Consider the following 20,166-nt stretch of genomic DNA (forward strand, 5'->3'; position numbering starts at 1 on the left):
GCGAGCACCTACAGTAGGTGAAAATGGAATGGAAGGTTTTTCGCTGCTGCCAAAAGACCTGTATTTTTTTATGAATGGACTGGAGAAATATCTGCCAAACGTAGGCTGGAGGTTCTGCCAAAACACACTCTTTGTACCTGAGAAAACACAACGTTCAGGGCCAAGAGTTCTTTGATAATGTACTTAGAGGATTGGCAGGAAAATGGCTGTAAAGTAAATGAATGATAAGAACAACAGCTTTTAGAAGAATGTGAAATTACTCAGTAAATATTTCCTTTTATGCGTGATTTACCTGGAACAGAAATAGACTTACAATTTTCACATCACATACCTGAGAAAACAGCTTTGGGGACAGCTTTTCAGAGATAATGTAGATTAAATGTAGATTCAAATATCAGGAAAAAAGAATAATTTGATGCACATTAGAAGAAAGTAAATCATTTGGTAAATATTTATGATATAATATCACCTGAAAAAAACATAGAACTACATTTCTAACATGTTGCTCCTGAGGAAACAACATTACGGGCCAAGATTTCCTTGATAATGCACAAGAAGGGTTGTCATTTTTGCACCAAATTTTATTTGAAACCATAAAACTATCTTAGTTTACCTTTCCTTATATGCATGACCTACTTAACACAAACAAAGAACATACAACAAAAGATAACATACAGAAGAATTGAAAAAAACCTCAGGAAATAACAAAATAATTAAAACATGATTCATAGCAAATTTTAAAATAAGTAATTAAATCTCCCTTTTTATAAATACGTCACCAAGAAAAGTAAAATATATTTATTTTTGATATATAGTACCGGACAATATGCAACATTTGGGCCAATAGTTTTTTCATAATGTGCTAAAAGGATTTTCAGAAGCTTGGAAGTAAGAAAAAATATTACATTTTATGAGAAGTGTAAAACTAAATGTGTAGATATTTCCTTTATGCATGACTGACCTGACTCAAACAAACAATTTAATGTTTATTTTTACATCCTGTGGCTCAAAACACACAACATATCTAAATAATAAATTACATGTAGACATGTAACATACCTGAGAATACATTTCTTTGGCTCAGAGTTCATAGATAATGTACCAGATAACTGTAAATGTAATGAAACATATAAATAAATGGGGTTATGTAAGAAAATGTAATCTTTCCTGACGTAGCTCGCCTGAAACAAAGAATTGTATTTTTCTCATAGTGTTTCTGAGAGTACACAACATTTGGAGTGAGGAGAATTGAAAGAAAAAGGCTGTTCCAATTGATTTCTCTGAACCAAATATTGTTGTTAGCTTTTAAAATAATCAGTCTTTGCATGAATGACGTTCATGAAACAGAGAATTGTTGTTTATTCCATTCAGAGTGAAGCTGTTATTGAATAACTTCCTCAAAGACCAAAGAAAATGACAGAATATTTGACTTAATAGCACAGGGAAAAAAAAAAAAAAACAAGAAAACATTTGCATTCAAAATAGAGGCAGTAATTGTTCTAACTGCTTCTTCTTTTAAACACCCCACCACCTCAATCAATATGTAGATAATGAGAGCAATCAAGCCGTGATGGGCATGACATTCTGGACTAAAAAGGAAGTCTCTCTTTCAGTCAGAGGCAGTGCCCTCGCTATTGATTTGTGTACCTTGGCACCCCACAGACCAAATCTATTGTGACATTTCCATTTCTAATTTAAGGCCCCGCGCTGCTGCACACGTGAAGCCGTTGTTAGCAGGTGATGTGACGCTTGTTGCTAAACGCTGTGTTTTTATTGCCATTACTCATACATTTTGAATGGAAATTTAATAACCAGAGCATTGCATTGATTGAGTGTTGAAGGAAGAAGATGAGCATGTGGAGAGCTGCAAACCAGAACTCACTGAGGGGTTAACTCGTGTACTTAACTTACAGAAGAAACACAAGTATGTTTATTCTTGTGAGTAATTACAGGGAAGCTGATTGTGATCTCGACAAAAAAAACAAAGGTATTGTTTTGACTCCATAAGCTGTTAACGAGGCTTCGCCACGCCGGCGTCGTCAAAGGTCTCCCCTCAGGAAGTGTCTCTTTGACCTCCGATCGATGACCCGGAAAGGTCAGGCCCCCAGCGAGGGCTGCGAACAACCCCTGAGCTTTGTCACACCGGGCCCGTGTGGCCCGTCCCCCAGGGGCTCTGCTGTGCGTCAGATGGGGTGTTGGCAGATCGACCCCTGCTCGTACGGCAGCTGTCAGTCAGCCGTGAGAAAAGTCCCCGAAACATCCTCCTCTCACAGCCGGAGAGACGCTCCTGTCCAGAAAATAACAGTCCCAAAGCACAGATTTAAGGCTTTTTGGGTCATCAGATGTCAAAATGTTTGCACTTCAGCTGGACCAGGAGTGAAAGGACTTCCTCTCTCATTCAGGGTTTCTTTGTTTTTATACGAAGATGTTTGGGGACCATCTTTTCCTCCTTAATAGAAATCAGACGCCATGACTTTGGTATTTTAAATACTGCTGTGATCAAACATTTTTGTATCTTTAAACACAGATTTAACATGAAACTACTTAATCTTTAATTATTGAATTGATGCAGCCATAAGGAAAACATTTTGCTGGCCTGGACTAACGTAACACTTCATCTTTGCTTCTTTGGGTGATAATTAACCTGAAATCTGCCTTTTCTTTGCCTCTTAAAAGCAGCAGTTAAAACATCAATAACAGCTGTTTGTTCTCCTGTTTTCAAGAAGCTGTTTCTGAGGGTAGCTAATAAAGTGTAGTATTGGAGATGTGTATTTCCTGGTGTACCTGATACAGTATTGTAGTCAGTTTCTGTAGTAGAATCAGGAAAAACTATATTTTTCCATCAGTCAAAGGACGATCTTCAGCCTAAAGCTTCACCCACGACTGGCCCCCTCTCATTTTTAAAAGAAGGATGTGGGACGGTCTCACCGCTGATTTGCACGCCGTCGCGGTGAGACAGCAATCAGCGAGGAAACCTAACCCCGACTTCATTCTGACTGACTTTTGTCTTCGTCAGCAGCGCAGCCAATCGGATTAGCGTTGATCATGACTGGAGATGATGGGATGTTAATCAGGACTGATCAGGCACTTAACGGCCTCTCAGATGCACCGCGCTCACTGTGAGGCCATAGGTAGAGAGCACAGAAACCACCACCAACCGCCTCCCCTCCCCCCCTCTTCTCTTCAGATCAATGAGCCTTGTTGTTGTCGTCTGGGATGTATTGACAGCCAGCTGAAAGCAGATTTATAAGAGCATCGCCGCACACACACACCGTTTCATGATTGTCATATTTCACTTACAGAGTCTCTGTCAGGATAAAAGATGATGAAATGAGGCTGAGAGAGAGTTTTTAAAGGAAGTGACGGCTTGAGATGTCAAATCTATTGGTTGATGAATACTCAGCGTCTATACTTCAAACATCAGGAGTTGTCTTAATCTGGTCGTACAGGTACACATGTAGGTTTCTATTCTGCAAGAGTGCATCGCTGAAAGTTCAGATGAAGGGTTTAAATGTTGGATAATTATAAGTTACATGATCCATGACTGTTACTGAAGGCATGGTGGTTTTTGATCCTGTTTTTAATGCATGGTCTGATGAGATGATGTAAGGTTGATCAAACAGATTCTACATCTAAAGGAAATATTTTTTTTTGCTTAGTGTAAATGCTATTTGGAGGCGGTTCACTGTCAATATCTTACGTTCCTCTTCCCTCTTTCTCTCTGCGCAGTGGCTTTCCACGGACTGCAGCTGAAGATCAAGAGGGAGCTGCACAGCCCGTGTTCAGAGCTGAGCTCCAACTGCAGTCAGGAGCGACCCTTCAAGCTCCAGTATGGAGAGAAGTGTCCGTACAACATCAGGTAACATGACTCCTAAAATCAGAATCAGAATCAGAATCAGCTTTATCGGCCAGGTATGCTTGAACACACAAGGAATTTGTCTTGGTAAACTGTGCTCTCTTTGTACAAGGCATACGAATAAGACATACAAATAAAAATATAAATATAGTAATAATAACATCAGCTTTAAATACAAAAGAACAACAAATAGGCATGACTAATATGTACAGGCTAAACATAATATGATAATAGTGCAGTGGTGAGTAGCAGAGGTAGTTTTACATTAAAAAAGTATATGTAGGTAATAGTTGAATAGCTGTTCTTATGGCGGGTTGTTTTGGCGCACAGTGATCTGTAGCGCCTGCCGGAGGGGAGGAGTTTGAAGAATTTGTGTCCAGGGTGTGAGGGGTCAGCGGTGATGCTACCTTATAATACCAGCTCAACAATACTTCTTTACAAGGTTGGATTGGCAACAGTAAACATGAGTTATTATTACAGTGTATGTTATTTACTTCAGTGGCTTTACTGTGAGATTAGAGTGTTTAAGCGCACCACTCATGATTCCCTTTGTTCCAGGGATGTTTAATGGAGAACTTTATATCTTTATCTTTGTTTTTCTTTTTGTGCAAAATAAATTTTTCCTTGTTTTATATTTCATACTGATCTAAAAATGATGTTGCAATCCCTTCCATAGCATTTCAAACACCACCAGTATGTGTCACTATCTCAGACCCCCCCTGTGATCAGTCCTGCTTTACTCTTCGTGTTCGTCCTATTTGTGCGCCTTAATGACCTTGTGTTCGTCAAGCCATCTTGGAGTGGTGAATCATGTGTGATTCACTTCCTTACCTGGTGACTCAGGCACATATAGGGGGACTAAAAAAAAAGTCGTACTCTTGGCAGGTCTTTACTTTTACATCCGAATCACCACTGTGTACGCCGAGAGGAGGTGTGACATGCTTAAAAATATCCATTCAAGAGAGTCAGCGTGTTTCTGAACTGAGGTTTGATTCAGAAGTGAGAGCGTGGGAGAGGGAATGTGTGTCAACATTAGAGCATTATGATTACAGAGGGGATAAACAACATCTAAAAAGTAGATATTTAACAAGTTAGAGTACAAAAACTAACATTTAGTGACATTTAACTTTATAGGATTATTTCTAATGTGTTCAAAGAGTTGAACAGGGAGGTAGGATCAAGTGGTGTAACAAAATAAGGTTTAATTTCCTCCATAAACGTTAGAAACTGCTCCTTAAATGCCTCCATCATTTTATTCATTACCTTGAAGATAGATCTACTGTTTTTGATGCAGTGAAAATTGTATCAACAACATAATCTGATGCACAAGAAAGAATTAATAAGTCTCCGTTCAATTTTTAATGATGAAACTCTCCATAAGTGCAGGACTCTTATCTAACTCTCCTCTGGTTTCCACAGTGCCTATGAGCAGAAGCAGCCTGCAGGAATGAAGCCCTCCAGCCCAGTGACGCCCCCCTGTAGCACCCCAGTGTCCCCCCTCCATCATGCCTCACCCACGGCGGCCCCGACTCCCAAACCAGACAGGACCTACGCCCACATACCGTCCTCGCAGCCGCTCCCTGACAACACGTACTCTATGGACCACAGGTACTGCCGCCTGCAGCCTTTTACATTTACATCACATTTACATGTTGGGGCCTTCAGCGAGAGCAGATTAGAATAAGGTCACCGCAGCAGATGTAGATCGGAGGTTTAGTTACAGGAGAGGAGGCAGAGCTTGGAACGTAGCTCTGATCAGAAGAAAGCAAATATCAAAGTGGTGACGACTTCAACAGATCCATGAAACTGGAGTGTTATCAAACCCTTATGATAGAAACTCACCCATCATTACCTGAAACATCCACTGTAGTGAAGACCTTTTCATGGTTTCTTCTTCTTGAGGTTAAATCATCCACTCCTCCATGAAACCAAACAACATTACCCAACAAAGGAAAATAAACACTCTGTTATTGACTCAAGCACAGAAAAGAAAGAGTTGTTTTTAGTTGTCTTGTCCTGTTTTTCATCTCACAAGCCCCAGGTTGGGTTGGACTTTTTTTTAAAGTACCATCACACAACCTGAGCTTTCTTATTTGAACAAATAAAAATAGACTGGAGTCTGTTGTGATGGTGGTTGCAGAACTTCATAGGATGCACAACAGCAGCTTTTACTCCGTCTGACCTAAATATATTCTGTGAAGTTGTTACAGTCAACATTTCTTTCTGCAGAGCATCTCTCTAAGACAACATGTATGCACGCTTATGAACTATGTTTGCTGTAAAATCATAAGACGGGTCAGGGCCTCTATTTTTAATTTCACACTTATTTTCATGCTACTTTCTCTCTTTCTTATTCCTCGACTTGGGAACAGTGAAAAGAACAAGATTACTGAAAATACTAGAACTTCAGTCAACTGATGAAACAATCATCAGCAAATATTTTGGATATAATAATCCGTCATTTTGCAAAACAATTCCAAAACATTCTCTTTTATGAGCTTTCAAATCATGAGAGTTTTGTTCTCTGGTTTTCTGTTGTCATAAACTGAACATTTTGGGGTTCTTGGCAAAAAAAAGCAAGGAGGAGAGATCTGAAAATGTGACAAGCATGTTAATTAATTAGTCAAGAAAATTATGTTTACAGTTTAGCTTTAAGTTGCATCTTAACATCTACATTTATTTGATCATGAAAGCTTATAAGAGAGTCTTGTGAGGTTTTCTAATGAACGAACATCATGCATGTATTCCTTTGTTTGTCCTTGCGGTCCTCTGCAGCTTAAGTCAGAGTAGATCAAATAAAGTCTTCGTGTCAGTCTCTAAATTAATCTACTGGTTTTCTGTGATGGTCCTCAGATTTCGTCGTCAGCTCTCAGAGCCGTGTCACTCGTTCCCCTCCCCGCCGACGATGACTCGGGACAGCCGGCCCATCTACCACCGGCAGATGTCTGAGCCCAACATCCCCTTCCCTCCGCAAGGCTTCAAGCAGGAGTATCCCGACCCCCTGTTCGAGCACCCGGCCATGATGGGGGCACCTCTACCCCACGCGTACCCTCCCAGCATGATGATCAAACAGGAGCCGAGAGATTTCACCTACGACTCAGGTGAGAGGAGTGAAAACATGCTGTTCTGTATCTTTGACATCTCTGGGAAGTAAAAGAGCCTGCGATCATTTCAGGAATGGGAGAAGACATGAGAGGAGGGAGGGGGGGGAGGCGTTTATTGAGTTTGCCCATTATTAGTGCAGAGGATCTGGTTGGGCCGGGTGTCTGCGCCCGGTCGCCATTTCCTGTGGAGCTCTAATAGAAAAGAGAGGGTGGGAGGGGGAGGGAGGGGTATGCCTGGTCGCAATCCAAAAATCCGCCCTCCCACGCCTGTCCGCTCCCCTCAGTTACAGAGCAAAGAGAGCTAATCATCAGCCCACGGCCTCAGCGGAGCCTGAGGCTACATCAGGACATGAATGAACATACGCTGGGCCACTGGTTCATTCACAAGGCGACAGAGAGAAGACCCAGGAGGGGCAGAGCTGCAGGAGAGGCTGTGTGAGCAGTCAGGGAGAAAAGCAGACTCCTCTCAGGGGCCATGAGTTCTAGAAAGACACTGAGGGCCTCTTTCACTTCAGATCTTCTTTGTTTTCAAACCAGCCGCCTGGTTCGGAGCTGCAGCTTCTCCCTGAGAAGAAGCTGTGAACTTTAGTGTGTTTGTCACTTTCCAGTGTCGTCACAGACGTGTTACAGTCTCACAACAGTGTGGTCTCCACACACTAATTAACAACGCTAAATTCGTCCAGAAAAAGCTCAGTGTTTAGAGCTCAAAGCTTTTATTTCTCGACAAACATGCAGTCTCTGTAGCTGCCAGGTTGTCGCACATTAGCAGAGGACAATCTAAAGATTGTGTCTGCAGCTGACAATAAGAGGTATTTATCTTTTTAGGGTGTTCCTCCTAGAGTTAATGTTTCAGGTACTTTCTGCTTTTAATTTCATGTACAGTTGTCTGATGTGGAGCACCTTATCAGCTCCTTAAAGCCTGTTTAGAAAAAGAAAGGAATGTACATATTTGCCTTCAACTATTTCCATGACAGGGTTGGTGCTAATGCAAAAAAAAATCATGACGATATCATATTATTTAACAGTTCTTATAGTCCAAAAGTGAAATCATGAGTTTGTCATTTTTGTAGAGCTAGTCTAAACCATGAAATAATGTTAATTTCATCATTTAATTACTAAATAACAGCAAATTATCACATTTAAGAGGCATGTGTCTAATTATCAACATTTCTTGCCTGACAAATCAAAGCTATCAACTCAGTTATTTAACAGCAGACATTTCCTCAGTGATGATGAGTGCAGCTGTAAATTATAATTGCATTCTTAGCTTATAATGAATACAGAGACCTACTCTGACTCAGTAAAGGTCAAAGTGCACGTTGCAGATGATAAATAAAGAGAGAGATAGGAGATGTATCTGTTTTATAGTGTTGGGTTCACTACAGTACAGTACAGTACATCATGATGGAGCATCAGGGCGGATTTATTAGCGGTGCAGCATGTTGACTGGAGCAGGCCTGTTGGAGGAGGATGGGAGGGGAGCTGGTAATTTCATTAGCAGCAATTTCCTCCTGGAGCCCATTACTTTGATGAAGTTCAGAGAAATGTTTATGGGCCTAAATGAAGGGCCTCAGTCTGTTTATTGAACATTCACTTTGTAACCTGTTCAGAGCTTTTTTTCATGTCTGTGTTGTAGGAGGTTCTGACATACGCAGTACATGGTGGACTGTAAACGATGCTGTAAATATCAGCTCCTGCACAAAAGTAGTGTTTAGAGCTTTATGTGATTGAGCGTGTTTTAACCCTCAAAGACTGACAGCCGCCGCCGGCTACTTGTTCTTAAATGTTTGGTAACTTTTGAACTGCTAATCCTATCAACAAGCTTTCATAACTCAGTTACAGCAGACATTCTCAGCTTTCCATTGATACCACATTTGTCTCATTCAGTGTATTCAAAATAAATTCAGGAGAGTCTGGCGCTCCCAAAAAATGGTCTACGTCTTTAAGGGTTAAATCACCTGATAAGTACAAATCATTGAAATTACTGCCTTTAATTGAGATATTAGTTTTAAAAATGGCTCAAAAATGCAGCTCAGATATAAAGATGACTGAACCCAGGATTGGACAAGATAGAAGAAATCTTAGAAATTCATATTTTGAGGGGCGCTGGTGGAAAAGCGGTCCAAGCGCCCCACGTATAGAGACAAGGCAAGGCAAGTTTATTTATAAAGCACCATTCATACAAAGAGCAATTCAAAGTGCTTTACAGAGTTAAAAACAAAACAAAAACCAGAACAGTTACAATCAAAAAAAACATACAGCAAACACTTTAAACATTTAAATTTTATATGCCACAGTCCTCGTCACAGAAGTCGCCGGTTCTACTCCCAGTCGGTCAACCATTTGCTGCATGTCTTCCCCCACTCTCTACTCCCAACATATCCTGTCTCTCTTCAGCTATCCTGTCAATATAGGCAAAAAAAAATAAAAATTAAATAAAAAATTCATATTTTGCAAATTAAATGTTACCACTCCTGCAAGCTTGACTTCTGTTGCAAAGCATCTCTAAACAGCAAGCAGAGTTTATGAACATGTGGGCCCTGGTTGATCCAGCTCTCAGATAATTTGCATAAAGCAGCAAAAATACAACATGATAATAATCTGTTACAGGTAAAAGTCCTGTTTACTTCTGAGTAAAAGTACTTTTTCGCTGTGATTTAAAGCTGGGGTTTGTAGTCAGATTTAGATCCACTTTTTGTTATACTGGTTAAAATGATCTTTATGTCCCGATGGTAATCAATACATAATGTGTTCTTAAAAAAGAGCGAAAAAAAGGCTCCATCTACAGCCGGAGTAAACCTGGGAAAACACCAACCAATCCCTGCCATCAGGAGCCAAATCATGAAACCAATCAAATCCCGTCCTGTCGTTCTGCCCGCCTCCTGCAAAGCGTACATTTCATGTTTGTTTGTTTGTGTTTTTAACTTTCACTATGAGAATGTTTTGGTGTTTTCTTACCACTGAGTGAGACATGAGTTGACGTAGTTTGGTTTTGAATCAGTCACGATCATATGGTCGCGAATCAGCGGCGCTCGTAGTTTTGGAGGAGCTCCTAGGGGAGGGGGGGGAAGGGTTAGACGGAGTCCTAAGGAAATGCTACATTCAAATTCATGGAAGTTTTCCTTGACTACCAACCCTAGCTTTAAGTTGTAAGAGTCCTCTTCCATGCACGCCATTCATTTTGTGGGTGGAGCTTCCAATGACCACCCTTTCCCAGACAAGCCCCGCCCACTTTAAGCCTATGCAAAGAGCTCAGAGACAAAGTAGGGCAAAAAACTTTTTATATGAAAGAACTAAAACTGTAAATCATAAACTAGAGTCTCCATGTTGGATCAAACCAGATTAAGATGTTAGAAAACAACATTTCTTTCCATCAGAGTGAGACAATATCGAGTGGTTGTGATCTTAAACAGTGTGTGAAATCTTCATCTTAAGCCCTCACATTATGACAAAAATTACATCATGTCAGCTTGTGTTTTCACACGAGCGCTGCATTTTATTCTGTAGTAAATCTTCCTCTGAGTGGAGACGCTGGGAGCGAGTATTAGCAGTGTGATATAGTGAGCTGGCCCTGTGGCTGGGAGCCATCGCGAGGCCGACGCTGGAGGGCTTATTCTTTAATCAGAGCCAGTGGTGCATTGAGTGAACAGGCTTTGACTGCTCTCAGATAACTGAGATAGTGTTCTTAATGCTGCCTTCGGGCCCTTTAACACCCACTCTCCCATTGTTGCTTGGCTTTCAGCAGAAGTGCCTAGCTGCCATTCGGTCTACTTACGGCAAGACGGCTTTCTGGCTCACACTAACAGGACTGAAGGTACAAACGGTGAAGCGCCTGAATGTTGTGATGATGCACGTTTTAGATTTTTTAGGGATATTACATTGAATCTCCTTTTTCCCCCTTTCTGCTCCAGGTTGTATGTTTGACAAAGTGGTGAGGCATTTCTACGATGACACCTGCGTCGTGCCCGAGAAGGTTGAAGGTGAGTCCTCCTCAAAGTGCAGCCGATACTTTTGAAAGAGGACACAGAAAACTACTCCATGTGCAGTCATGTTGAAGCAGCGTGCAGTAAGTGTCCTCTGCATGTGTGCTGTAGGTGACATCAAGCAGGAGACGGGGCTGTACCGGGAGGGTCCGTCGTACCAGCGCAGAGGCTCACTGCAGCTCTGGCAGTTTCTGGTGGCTCTGCTGGACGACCCGTCAAACTCACACTTCATCGCCTGGACCGGCCGCGGCATGGAGTTCAAACTCATCGAGCCAGAGGAGGTGAGAGACAGAATGAAGGATTTAGAATACACACACTCTTTTATTTACATTTTTTATCTTCAATTAAAGAAGTTATAAGAAAGAAAGTTATTTAAAGGCCTTTCATATGACCAGAGGATACTTTACAGACAAAAAAGTTGAATATTCAACTTAAAAAAGATCGTGTTTTCACATTTCTAAACCATTCAGTGTTTTCCCTGATATCCTAAAAAGAAAGCTTGAACATCTCAAGCTTCATTCACACATGCACCAACTCCTCTGATATTTTCAGTTTGAAACTCAAACTTTTTACCTCAGGCTTTTTCCTGCTAGCCCTCTGTAAAGTTTCTGAGTGAAGTCAGGTCAGCTGATTTGAGAACAGCTGGAGAATATTCAGGAGGATTCACCACGAGGATTTTTATTAGAGATAGACAGATATGTTTTTTTCAGGGTCGATACCGATACCGACTATTAGTAGTCAAGGGGGCCGATAACCGATATTTGGAGCCGATAATCATTTACACTAAAAGGGAAAATATTGTCGTCAAAATGTTGAATAATACAAACTCCAATACTTAACTTCGTTTAAATGCCTTTAAGCATATGTTTATGAAACAGCTTTTCAGATTTGAAACATATTAAAGTTTTTTTTTTTATCTTAGACAATAAACATCTTTGTTTTTAAATTCTAACAAAAAGTTCAGGGAGCTCCCAGGCTCAGCAGCATGTCTTATAAAGTGAAATAAAAACTTAAAACAAATAAATAGCTCCCTAAAGTTTTCTATGGTAAATAAAGTTTTCCAAAATTTCAATATAACTGAAATGTTAATCTTTCATTTATCTTTGTTTTAAAGGGATATTTCAGTGTTTTTGAAGAGGGGTTGTATGAGTTTTAAATCACTAGTAAGTGTAGGGGCCACAACGGTCGTGCTCAGCTCGTCCCATGTAATGAGAAACTGCAGGAGATGAGCCAAAATAACCCAGTTTTAAATTAATCTCTTATCGGCCGTCAGATTTAAAAAAAAGGCTGATGCCGATATGCGTCAAAATGCCGAATATCGGCCGGTTGATTATCGGTCTATCCCTAATTTTTATATAATGCAACTGGTGTGCACCCAAAAGAGCAACATGTAACAGGATGAATAAAGACCTCTCAGTTTTAAGACAGGATCAATGATCAAAAACTGTCATGCAGCGAGGGTCAACTTTTGACATTTTCAGCGACAGAGCTCCTTAAAAATATCTAGAAATCATCAGGAGTGCATATGAGAGCGAGGCAGCAGTTTGATTTCATTGTTCATGTGACATCTTCAGGTTTTGAGTTGTTGACTATTGCCAAATAGCAAATTTGAAGACACAAATCTTAGCTCCCAGAGGTTTTGATGTCCATTTATAACTGTTTTCTAATGTTTTGTAAATAAAAGATGAATCTATTATATCTAAAAGTATGAATGAATATATTAATAATGAAATAAATCCTTAGTTGTGGCTTTGGTCAGTGGGTTGTAGTCGTACCAGTGCCAGCTGAAAACATGGACTCTAAGTTTTTAGGCTACAAAGAAAACATGTTGTGTAATACATCCAAATAAAATGAGATGAAAGTCAAAGGTCAGTTGAAGTGGTGTGAATGATGTCCTCAGCTCTTCAAGTGGTCGATGGATTGGCTTAAACCATCTGTCTTCTTCTCTCCCACATCTATCCGGCTGACCCTCAAGGCCTCAGCCTCTGCTAAATATTTCACAGGACATATTCCTAAAAATAAAACCCATGTTGACGGTTGGCCCTTTTGAAATGGAAACAGAGGCCGGGTCTGTGCGCCCACATCACTCACAGTGAGCCTCAGTCACTGTTGCTCTCTGTCGGGGGATGGGGGAGGCTGGGGGAGGGGGGGTTCAGGGTGCAGGCAGTGGGGTGGGAGGTAGAGGGGTTACTGGCAGTGGTCCACGCAGCCCAGCAGAGAGCAGAGGCCCCGGCCAGCTGCAGCTAACAGGGGGGCCCATTCATGCCATCAGGTGACCAACCGTACTCGCTTTGGGACGCCAAACGTTAGATCACGGCTCGGTGTAACCTGTCAGTGAGGGAAGAGCTCATCCAACCAATCTGTCTTTGAATCAGTGTGGAGATCTTCCATATCTGTATATCTAGACTTAAGAATACGGATGTCTGTTTTCATTCTGGCTAATCCTGGGGTATTTACATTTTGTTTACATGCTCTGTCCCCATTTTGAACAAAATAATGAATTATTATGAAGTTTAGAGATGAATACTGACTTTGGAACGGTTATCACTTTGTATAAGTGCAATCTTACTGTTAATAAATGTAATTATAGGCAGGAATGAACAGAGCTTTTCTACACTCGTCTGCACAGATTATGTGAAGGGATTCTGGCACCTGATAAAATCTCTACTGAAGCACATTTTATGTTATTAAATATTGTCAACCTCTTCTGTTTGGCTGTGATGCTCAGCTTCATGTCCTGCAGGCAGAGCTGTGAGTATTAGAAACTAGAGAGTCAGAGCATGCTGATTTTTACATTAGACTAAACGATACGATATACGATACGAAATTAAACAAGACGATAAACGATACAGAGCTGCACGGTGGTGCAGTGGGTAGCGCTGTTACCTCGCAGCTAGAAGGTTCCTGGTTCGAATCCCTGGCCGGGCGGGTGCCTTTCTGTGTGGAGTTTGCATGTTCTCCCCGTGCATGCGTGGGTTCTCTCCGGGTTCTCCGGCTTCCTCCCACAATCCAAAAACATGCTCAGGTTGATTGATCACTCTAAATTGCCCGTAGGTGTGAGTGTGTGCATGAATGGTTGTCTGTCTCTCTGTGTTAGCCCTGTGGTAGGTTGGCAACCTGTGTACCCTGCCTTCCGCCCGAAGCCAGCTTGGATAGGCTCCAGCCCCCCGTGACCCCTAACGGGATAAGCGGTCAAGATAATGGATGGATGGATAAACGATACAAAATGAAATGATACGATATACGATATACAAAATGAAACAAAACAATATGAAACTAAATTAAACAATATGACACGAAATGAAATGATACGAAATTTAACGATACAGAATTAAACGATACAATATGAAACGATATGACATGATACAAAATTAAAAGATACGATACAATACACGATATGAAGTTGTACAATATGGTAAAATATTAAACGATACGACACGAAATGAAACGATACGACATCAGGGTTCCCACACGTCCTGGAAAACCTGGAAAACCTGGAAAACAGTTGACCAGTTTTCCAGTCCTGGAAAACACCTGGAATAGATGGGAGAAAAAGTAAAAAGTCCTGGAAAATCACATATAGTCCTGGAAAATTATTCCAACATGAATGTATGCGACCTGACAAAGTTAAAAAAACACATCCCCATTCAACATTTGTGGCCATTTTTGTCATTCAGTTCTATTTAGATCATTTATGCACTGATCCTCTGATTATTATTATTATTATTTATTTATTTCAGTAAGGCAGCTTCCAGATTCCTTTGCTGGCTCTTTTTATTTTTTAGTTAGCTTAATTTATATTTTTTGAGAAAAGAGAAAGCTGAGATGAGAGTTGGCTATCATTGCTTCTTGGTTGCACTAATAAAGTGCTTTTCATCTGAGGTTGTATTGTTCTGTATTTGATTTGCCATCATTTTTAAGCATGTAAGAGATGATTTCATGGATAGCCATAGACTGCACATCATTCAATGTAGACTTCCACTGAGAGGAACATATTAGACTATTTAGGAACTAAATTAGGAACTCAATTTAGACTGTCATACCAGCTTGATCATCACTGAAAATGTCCTGGAAAATGATCTCTGGAAAATAGTGGTAACCCTGGACATGTTACAATACAGCATGATACGTTACGGTATGAAACAAAACAAAACGATACAATAGAATATAATACTATATGGCACGATGCAATACTTTATGATATGGTACGATACAACACAATACAATAAGATAAGATACAATACAGCACGATACAATATGATACAAGTAGTGGATTGGTCTCTCTGGGATGAAACAATGTAAATCATTTCAGTCTGTAAATTAAATTCACAGAACTTTGAATCAGATTAGTCTAAAAAAAATCACATTTCTTGAGTTGAAAACAATAAAATTGATGATTACTTAATATTTTTTTAATTCATTAGTCGTATTTTCTGTGTAACCTTCAGTTTTACTTGAGACAAAACTTCAGTCTGTAGAGAATCTACCATATGACCAAGCCTTGATGCATGAAAGAATGGTGGTTGTTGATAAAAGTGGAAGTAACTGTCAGGTTGGACTCAGGTGAAGTTAACTCTCTCTGCAGACTGGAGTGCATCCTCCACCTCTCCTCTGATCTCAGCCTAAAGAGCTGGAGTAGTTTTTCATTAAAAGTGGTGAGATTCTACCGCTTCCTCTTCTTCTGTCACCCCATCATCCACTTCTTCTTCAGCCAGTTAAATTCAGTTCACATGACTCTCATTCATGTAATCATATAAAGATATTTGGCTTTTTATTAATTATATCACACAAATTAGGAATCCACATTTTGTCCAACCCTTAGATGACACAGTTTTTAATCCCTCCCAGATTTCCCAGTTTGAATTCAATAAGTCCATTCATCTATCCATGCATCCACTCATCTATCTATTTCCTGCTGTATCTATCTGTAGTCCTCTTCATTTCTTTTTATTCCACACAGTTTTATTTCCATGTGTTTTGTTGAAGAGTCAGGTGAACAAAAGGAGAGACAGGAGAAGTGATAAACAGAGTAAAAGCCACAGAGGAGAATCTGAGGAGAGCACGGTGGGGCTGTGGGTTGTCACTGCGAGCCGGGTGGTGGGTGGTCTGGTAGACAGGTGCTGTAACATCTGCTGCCTCCTCCGCTGGGTGTGTGACAAGCTCCTAATGAACACATCCCTGGTCAGGTCTGCCCGGGCTGGACGCACTCTAATTACTGTTATTAGCAGAATATGGATTAATAAGTTTGTTTAACATTTCAGCGGCGTTGTCAGGAAGCCAGGTCGACCGTGCGTGTTTGTGCTTGATACGTCTGTGTTTTGGCATCCTGCTCTTTTGTTTCTGTTTACTGACTGGCTCTGTGTTGTTCCTCCGTGTTCAAAGGTGGCGCGTCGGTGGGGGATACAGAAGAATCGACCCGCGATGAATTATGACAAGCTCAGCCGATCTTTGCGCTACTACTACGAGAAGGGGATCATGCAAAAGGTAAAGAGATCTTACACATTAGAAGAAATAAAAACATTAAATTAGCTCCAAATCCCTGATCTCCAAAAAAAGGAGCTGATCAGAGGAACAATCAGACCTGTTTGGACACAGGTGGTACAAATTGAAACCACCTGTGTTGGAGGAGGGGCCTGAGCTGACTCACCCACCAATCAGAGCTTATAAAAGGAGGGGGAGCATCTCCAACATGGCTGTTAAAGCTTGTTTGTGTGCAGTTTGCTCAGAATAGGCAAATGTTTGTGAAACAGTATGTGTTTGTGGAGGATTTGAGCTCATGAAAGATGTTTTGGTTCTTAGTAGTAACCTAGATATCAGCTGATTTGACACAATACTAATTACAGCTATGGTGTGCCACAAGGGACAAAAAAGCATATGATTAAAACATAAATTACACTTTGGAATTTAATTAAAATACATCAAAATGCATTAAAGGGGGAATGCAAAGTGAAAATAGTGAGAAAAAAATCACCATATTACACAAAATATTTTTCCACATTCAGTATTTTATTATTTTCTCTTTAAATTTTATTTTTCCACATTTTGACGACATGACACTACCAGTCAAAAGTTTGGACACACCTTCTCATTCAATGGTTTTTAATAATTTTAATTATTTCCAACATTGTAGATTAATACTGAAGACATCAAAACTATGAAATAATCTGGTTTTGCCATAATCTGGATTACAACAGTAGTCAAATAGGGCTCTCCATTGTGTACTAACCCTACCTCTGAACAACACAACTGATGGTCTCAAACACATTAAGAAGGCAAGTCATTCTACAAATGAACTCTTGACAAGGCTCATGTTAGTTAGAAACCATTCCAGGAGACCACTTCATGAAGCAGACTGAGAGAATACCAAGAGTGTGCAAAGCTGTCATAAAGGAAAAAGGGGGGCTACTTTACAGAATCTAAAATATAAAACATATTCTGCTTTGTTTAACACTTTTCTGTGAATTAAATAATTCCATATATGTTCTTTCATAGTTTTGATGTCTTTGGTATTAATTAACAGTGTTTCAAATAATTAAAATAAACACAAACCCTTGAATGAGAAGGTGTTTCTAAACTTTTGACTGGTTTATGCTTAGTGTTTTAATTGCATGGCCTTGCAGTGCAGTCGTTGCATTTCACTGCAAAGATATATCTCAATATTGGACCTTAAAACATCAACATCAAATACAGGTCCCATCCACTCAGTGCTGCAGAGATAAAAAGATTCAAGCAATACAAATTGTTTGCATTCAAAAGTCTATATCAAAAAGTCCTCGTCATTCATCCCTCATCTCTCTGCCTCGTCCCGTCTGTCTGCAGGTGGCCGGAGAGAGATACGTCTACAAGTTCGTGTGCGACCCCGAGGCCTTGTTCTCCATGGCGTTCCCCGACAATCAGCGGCCGGTGCTGAAGACGGACATGGAGCGGCAGATCAACGAGGAGGACACGGTGCCGCTGTCACACTTTGATGAAAACATGGCCTACGTACAGGAGGGCCCGTACTGCCAGCCGCACCCTTACAGCGAGGGTTATGTTTATTAACGTCAGCTCCACACACACACACACACACACTCTCTCTCTCTCTCTCTCACACACACACACACACACTCAACATACACACACCTCTCCCCTCCCCCTCCTCTGCCTCCTCTGTCCATACACCTGAGACTGTCATGTCCTCTAATTCACAGTCGCTCCGGGAATAAGAGTGAACACACACACACACACACACACACACACACACACACACACACACACACACACACACACACACACACACACACACACACACACACACACACACACACACAGTGGAGCTTCCCCTCTCTCTCTGTCTCTCTCTCACATGTACACACCTCTTTCTTTTTTCTTTCGCTCTTGTTTTTCTGACGTTGAAGCCGCACAGCAGGATGGAGAGTGCACTTTATGGACAGGACCGGCTCGGTGTTAACCTGCCAGAGGTTAGCTAGCTATGTGGTTGGCTTTTTACAGCTGTTTTGTGTTTGTACATTAATGTGGGAATTATTCAGTTTATTTTTTTTTTTATTCTTATGATTTTGAGCATGTGGCGCCCTGCTGAGACAGGACTCAACTACCTGGACTAAGACACAGTCTCGTCTGCTGGAAGGATGATCCTTTTTTGTCCTTTTTAGCCATCCTGTACTTTGAAGCTCATTTAAGTGCAAACTGGCGACGTATTGTATCGATACTTTTATGGTGAAGTGACATGATTATAGACTTTAAAATGTGATAATAAAAAGAGACATTAAGCCGCCTCACGACCAGTACGAGCACAGCACCTCCTGTCCAGTCAGAGCCCCCTCGTCCAACCTCATCATGTGGGTGTTTCTGCTGTTACTGGATGGATCTATTGACGGCTGAGAATCCTTGCAGTTTGTAAAGATGAAACACTGGCATACAAGGATGAACTCGAATGGAAACTCTTCCTCGGTATCACATGTGAACGGCCTCTGTTAAGGATAAATCAATAAAGCTCCAGGCCTCTGTAAAATAACTCATCATTCACTGTAAACAGCGGTTTCTCCTTTTGTTTTCTGGGACACACGAAAGCAGCGGACATTTATTTATCCATCAGGTGTTCAGTTTTCTGATGAAGAACAGGTGAAAGTGTATGTACAGCTAAGGTTGAGACAGATGATTATTTGCATCCCCAAAACACAAACACAGATTTTATTGGCTTAAACAAAAAAAAATCTGATCATGAATTGAGATTTTCTTTCTCTGTTTTGTTTGTTTCTGTTTTGTTCCAGGTGAACATGACGTGTATATTTATGCTTCGCCATCATAAGGTTACGTTTTGTTTAAAAAAATAAAAAAATGGAGAGAAGATAAAGGAAATATTTAGAGTTTTATAATGTGATGAAAACAATTCATGTTAAAGAAAAAGTGTTCCACTGTATAATCAGGTAAATACACATTTTGTTGCTGCTTCAAATTGTTTGTGTATTTTCTAGACTTAAAAAAAAGAAAAGAAGTGTAACGGTCATGACCTGATATTCTTTTTTCTTTCATTTTCTGTTTTTTTTTCTTGTTTTTTTTTGTTAAATTTGAGCGTCTAAAGAAGGAATCTCCTCCGTCTGATCTCGAGGTTCACATGTGTCGAGGCTGGGATTGGCAATAGTGAAAAATTCTGTAATAAAATAGTTCTGAAAACAAAGTTATCCCCACTCTTCAGATGTTTTGCGTTGTTGCATAAAAGTTTGCTCTGTAAGAACTGCAGTGTTTTCTCTCTTGGCAGCGTTATGTATCGCTCGCATCTGATAGAAAATGCAATTTTGCTGCGATTTCCACGCCTAAACTTCCAACATTTATCACTTTTTTCTTGGCAGAAATGACTTTTGGGTCATAAATTTAACATATACTGGGAGTGAAAATAACTCAAACCAAGCAAATAAGACTAATAGATTCTGGTGTGTTGTCAATTTCCAGGTTGGAGAGAAAACTCCCAACCACAAAGCATTTAACCAAAGTGACACCTGAGGAAAAATCAATGGCTAATTTAAGACAGCACTTTTTCATGTAGGTGAATTGTTTCTGTCCTTTTGTTAGGAGACTGGCAGTAATGAAAAAAAAAGAAACACAAACAGGAACACTCCCTTAAAGTTATTATTTCCTTCTGTAAAGTGTCACTATAGCTAAAAAAAATCAATGACTAATTCAAGGAAGCATTGTTTAATTGGTTCCACTGATGGGAAAAATGAAA

At 40.4% G+C, this 20,166-nt stretch overlaps 1 protein-coding gene across 2 annotated transcripts in view; it reads left to right on the forward strand.

Annotated features, from left to right (window-relative positions):
• etv1 (ETS variant transcription factor 1) overlaps positions 1–19,624 on the forward strand; it is a 33,030-nt gene extending 13,406 nt beyond the window's left edge. Inside the window, exons 8-15 of one of the 2 annotated variants that reach the window (XM_034698141.1) lie at positions 3,730–3,859; positions 5,276–5,464; positions 6,710–6,957; positions 10,706–10,774; positions 10,872–10,940; positions 11,055–11,224; positions 16,326–16,427; positions 17,763–19,624. In XM_034698141.1, the coding sequence (XP_034554032.1) occupies positions 3,730–3,859; positions 5,276–5,464; positions 6,710–6,957; positions 10,706–10,774; positions 10,872–10,940; positions 11,055–11,224; positions 16,326–16,427; positions 17,763–17,984 (1,199 nt within the window). In that variant the 3' untranslated portion in view covers positions 17,985–19,624. Of the gene's footprint in view, positions 1–3,729; positions 3,860–5,275; positions 5,465–6,709; positions 6,958–10,702; positions 10,775–10,871; positions 10,941–11,054; positions 11,225–16,325; positions 16,428–17,762 lie in introns of both variants that reach the window. The other variant, XM_034698140.1, reaches the window with a different exon arrangement.
• The last annotated feature ends 542 nt before the right edge of the window (positions 19,625–20,166 follow it).

Source organism: Notolabrus celidotus, chromosome 12 (genome assembly GCF_009762535.1).
Source record: "Notolabrus celidotus isolate fNotCel1 chromosome 12, fNotCel1.pri, whole genome shotgun sequence".
NCBI classification, from domain to species: domain Eukaryota; kingdom Metazoa; phylum Chordata; class Actinopteri; order Labriformes; family Labridae; genus Notolabrus; species Notolabrus celidotus.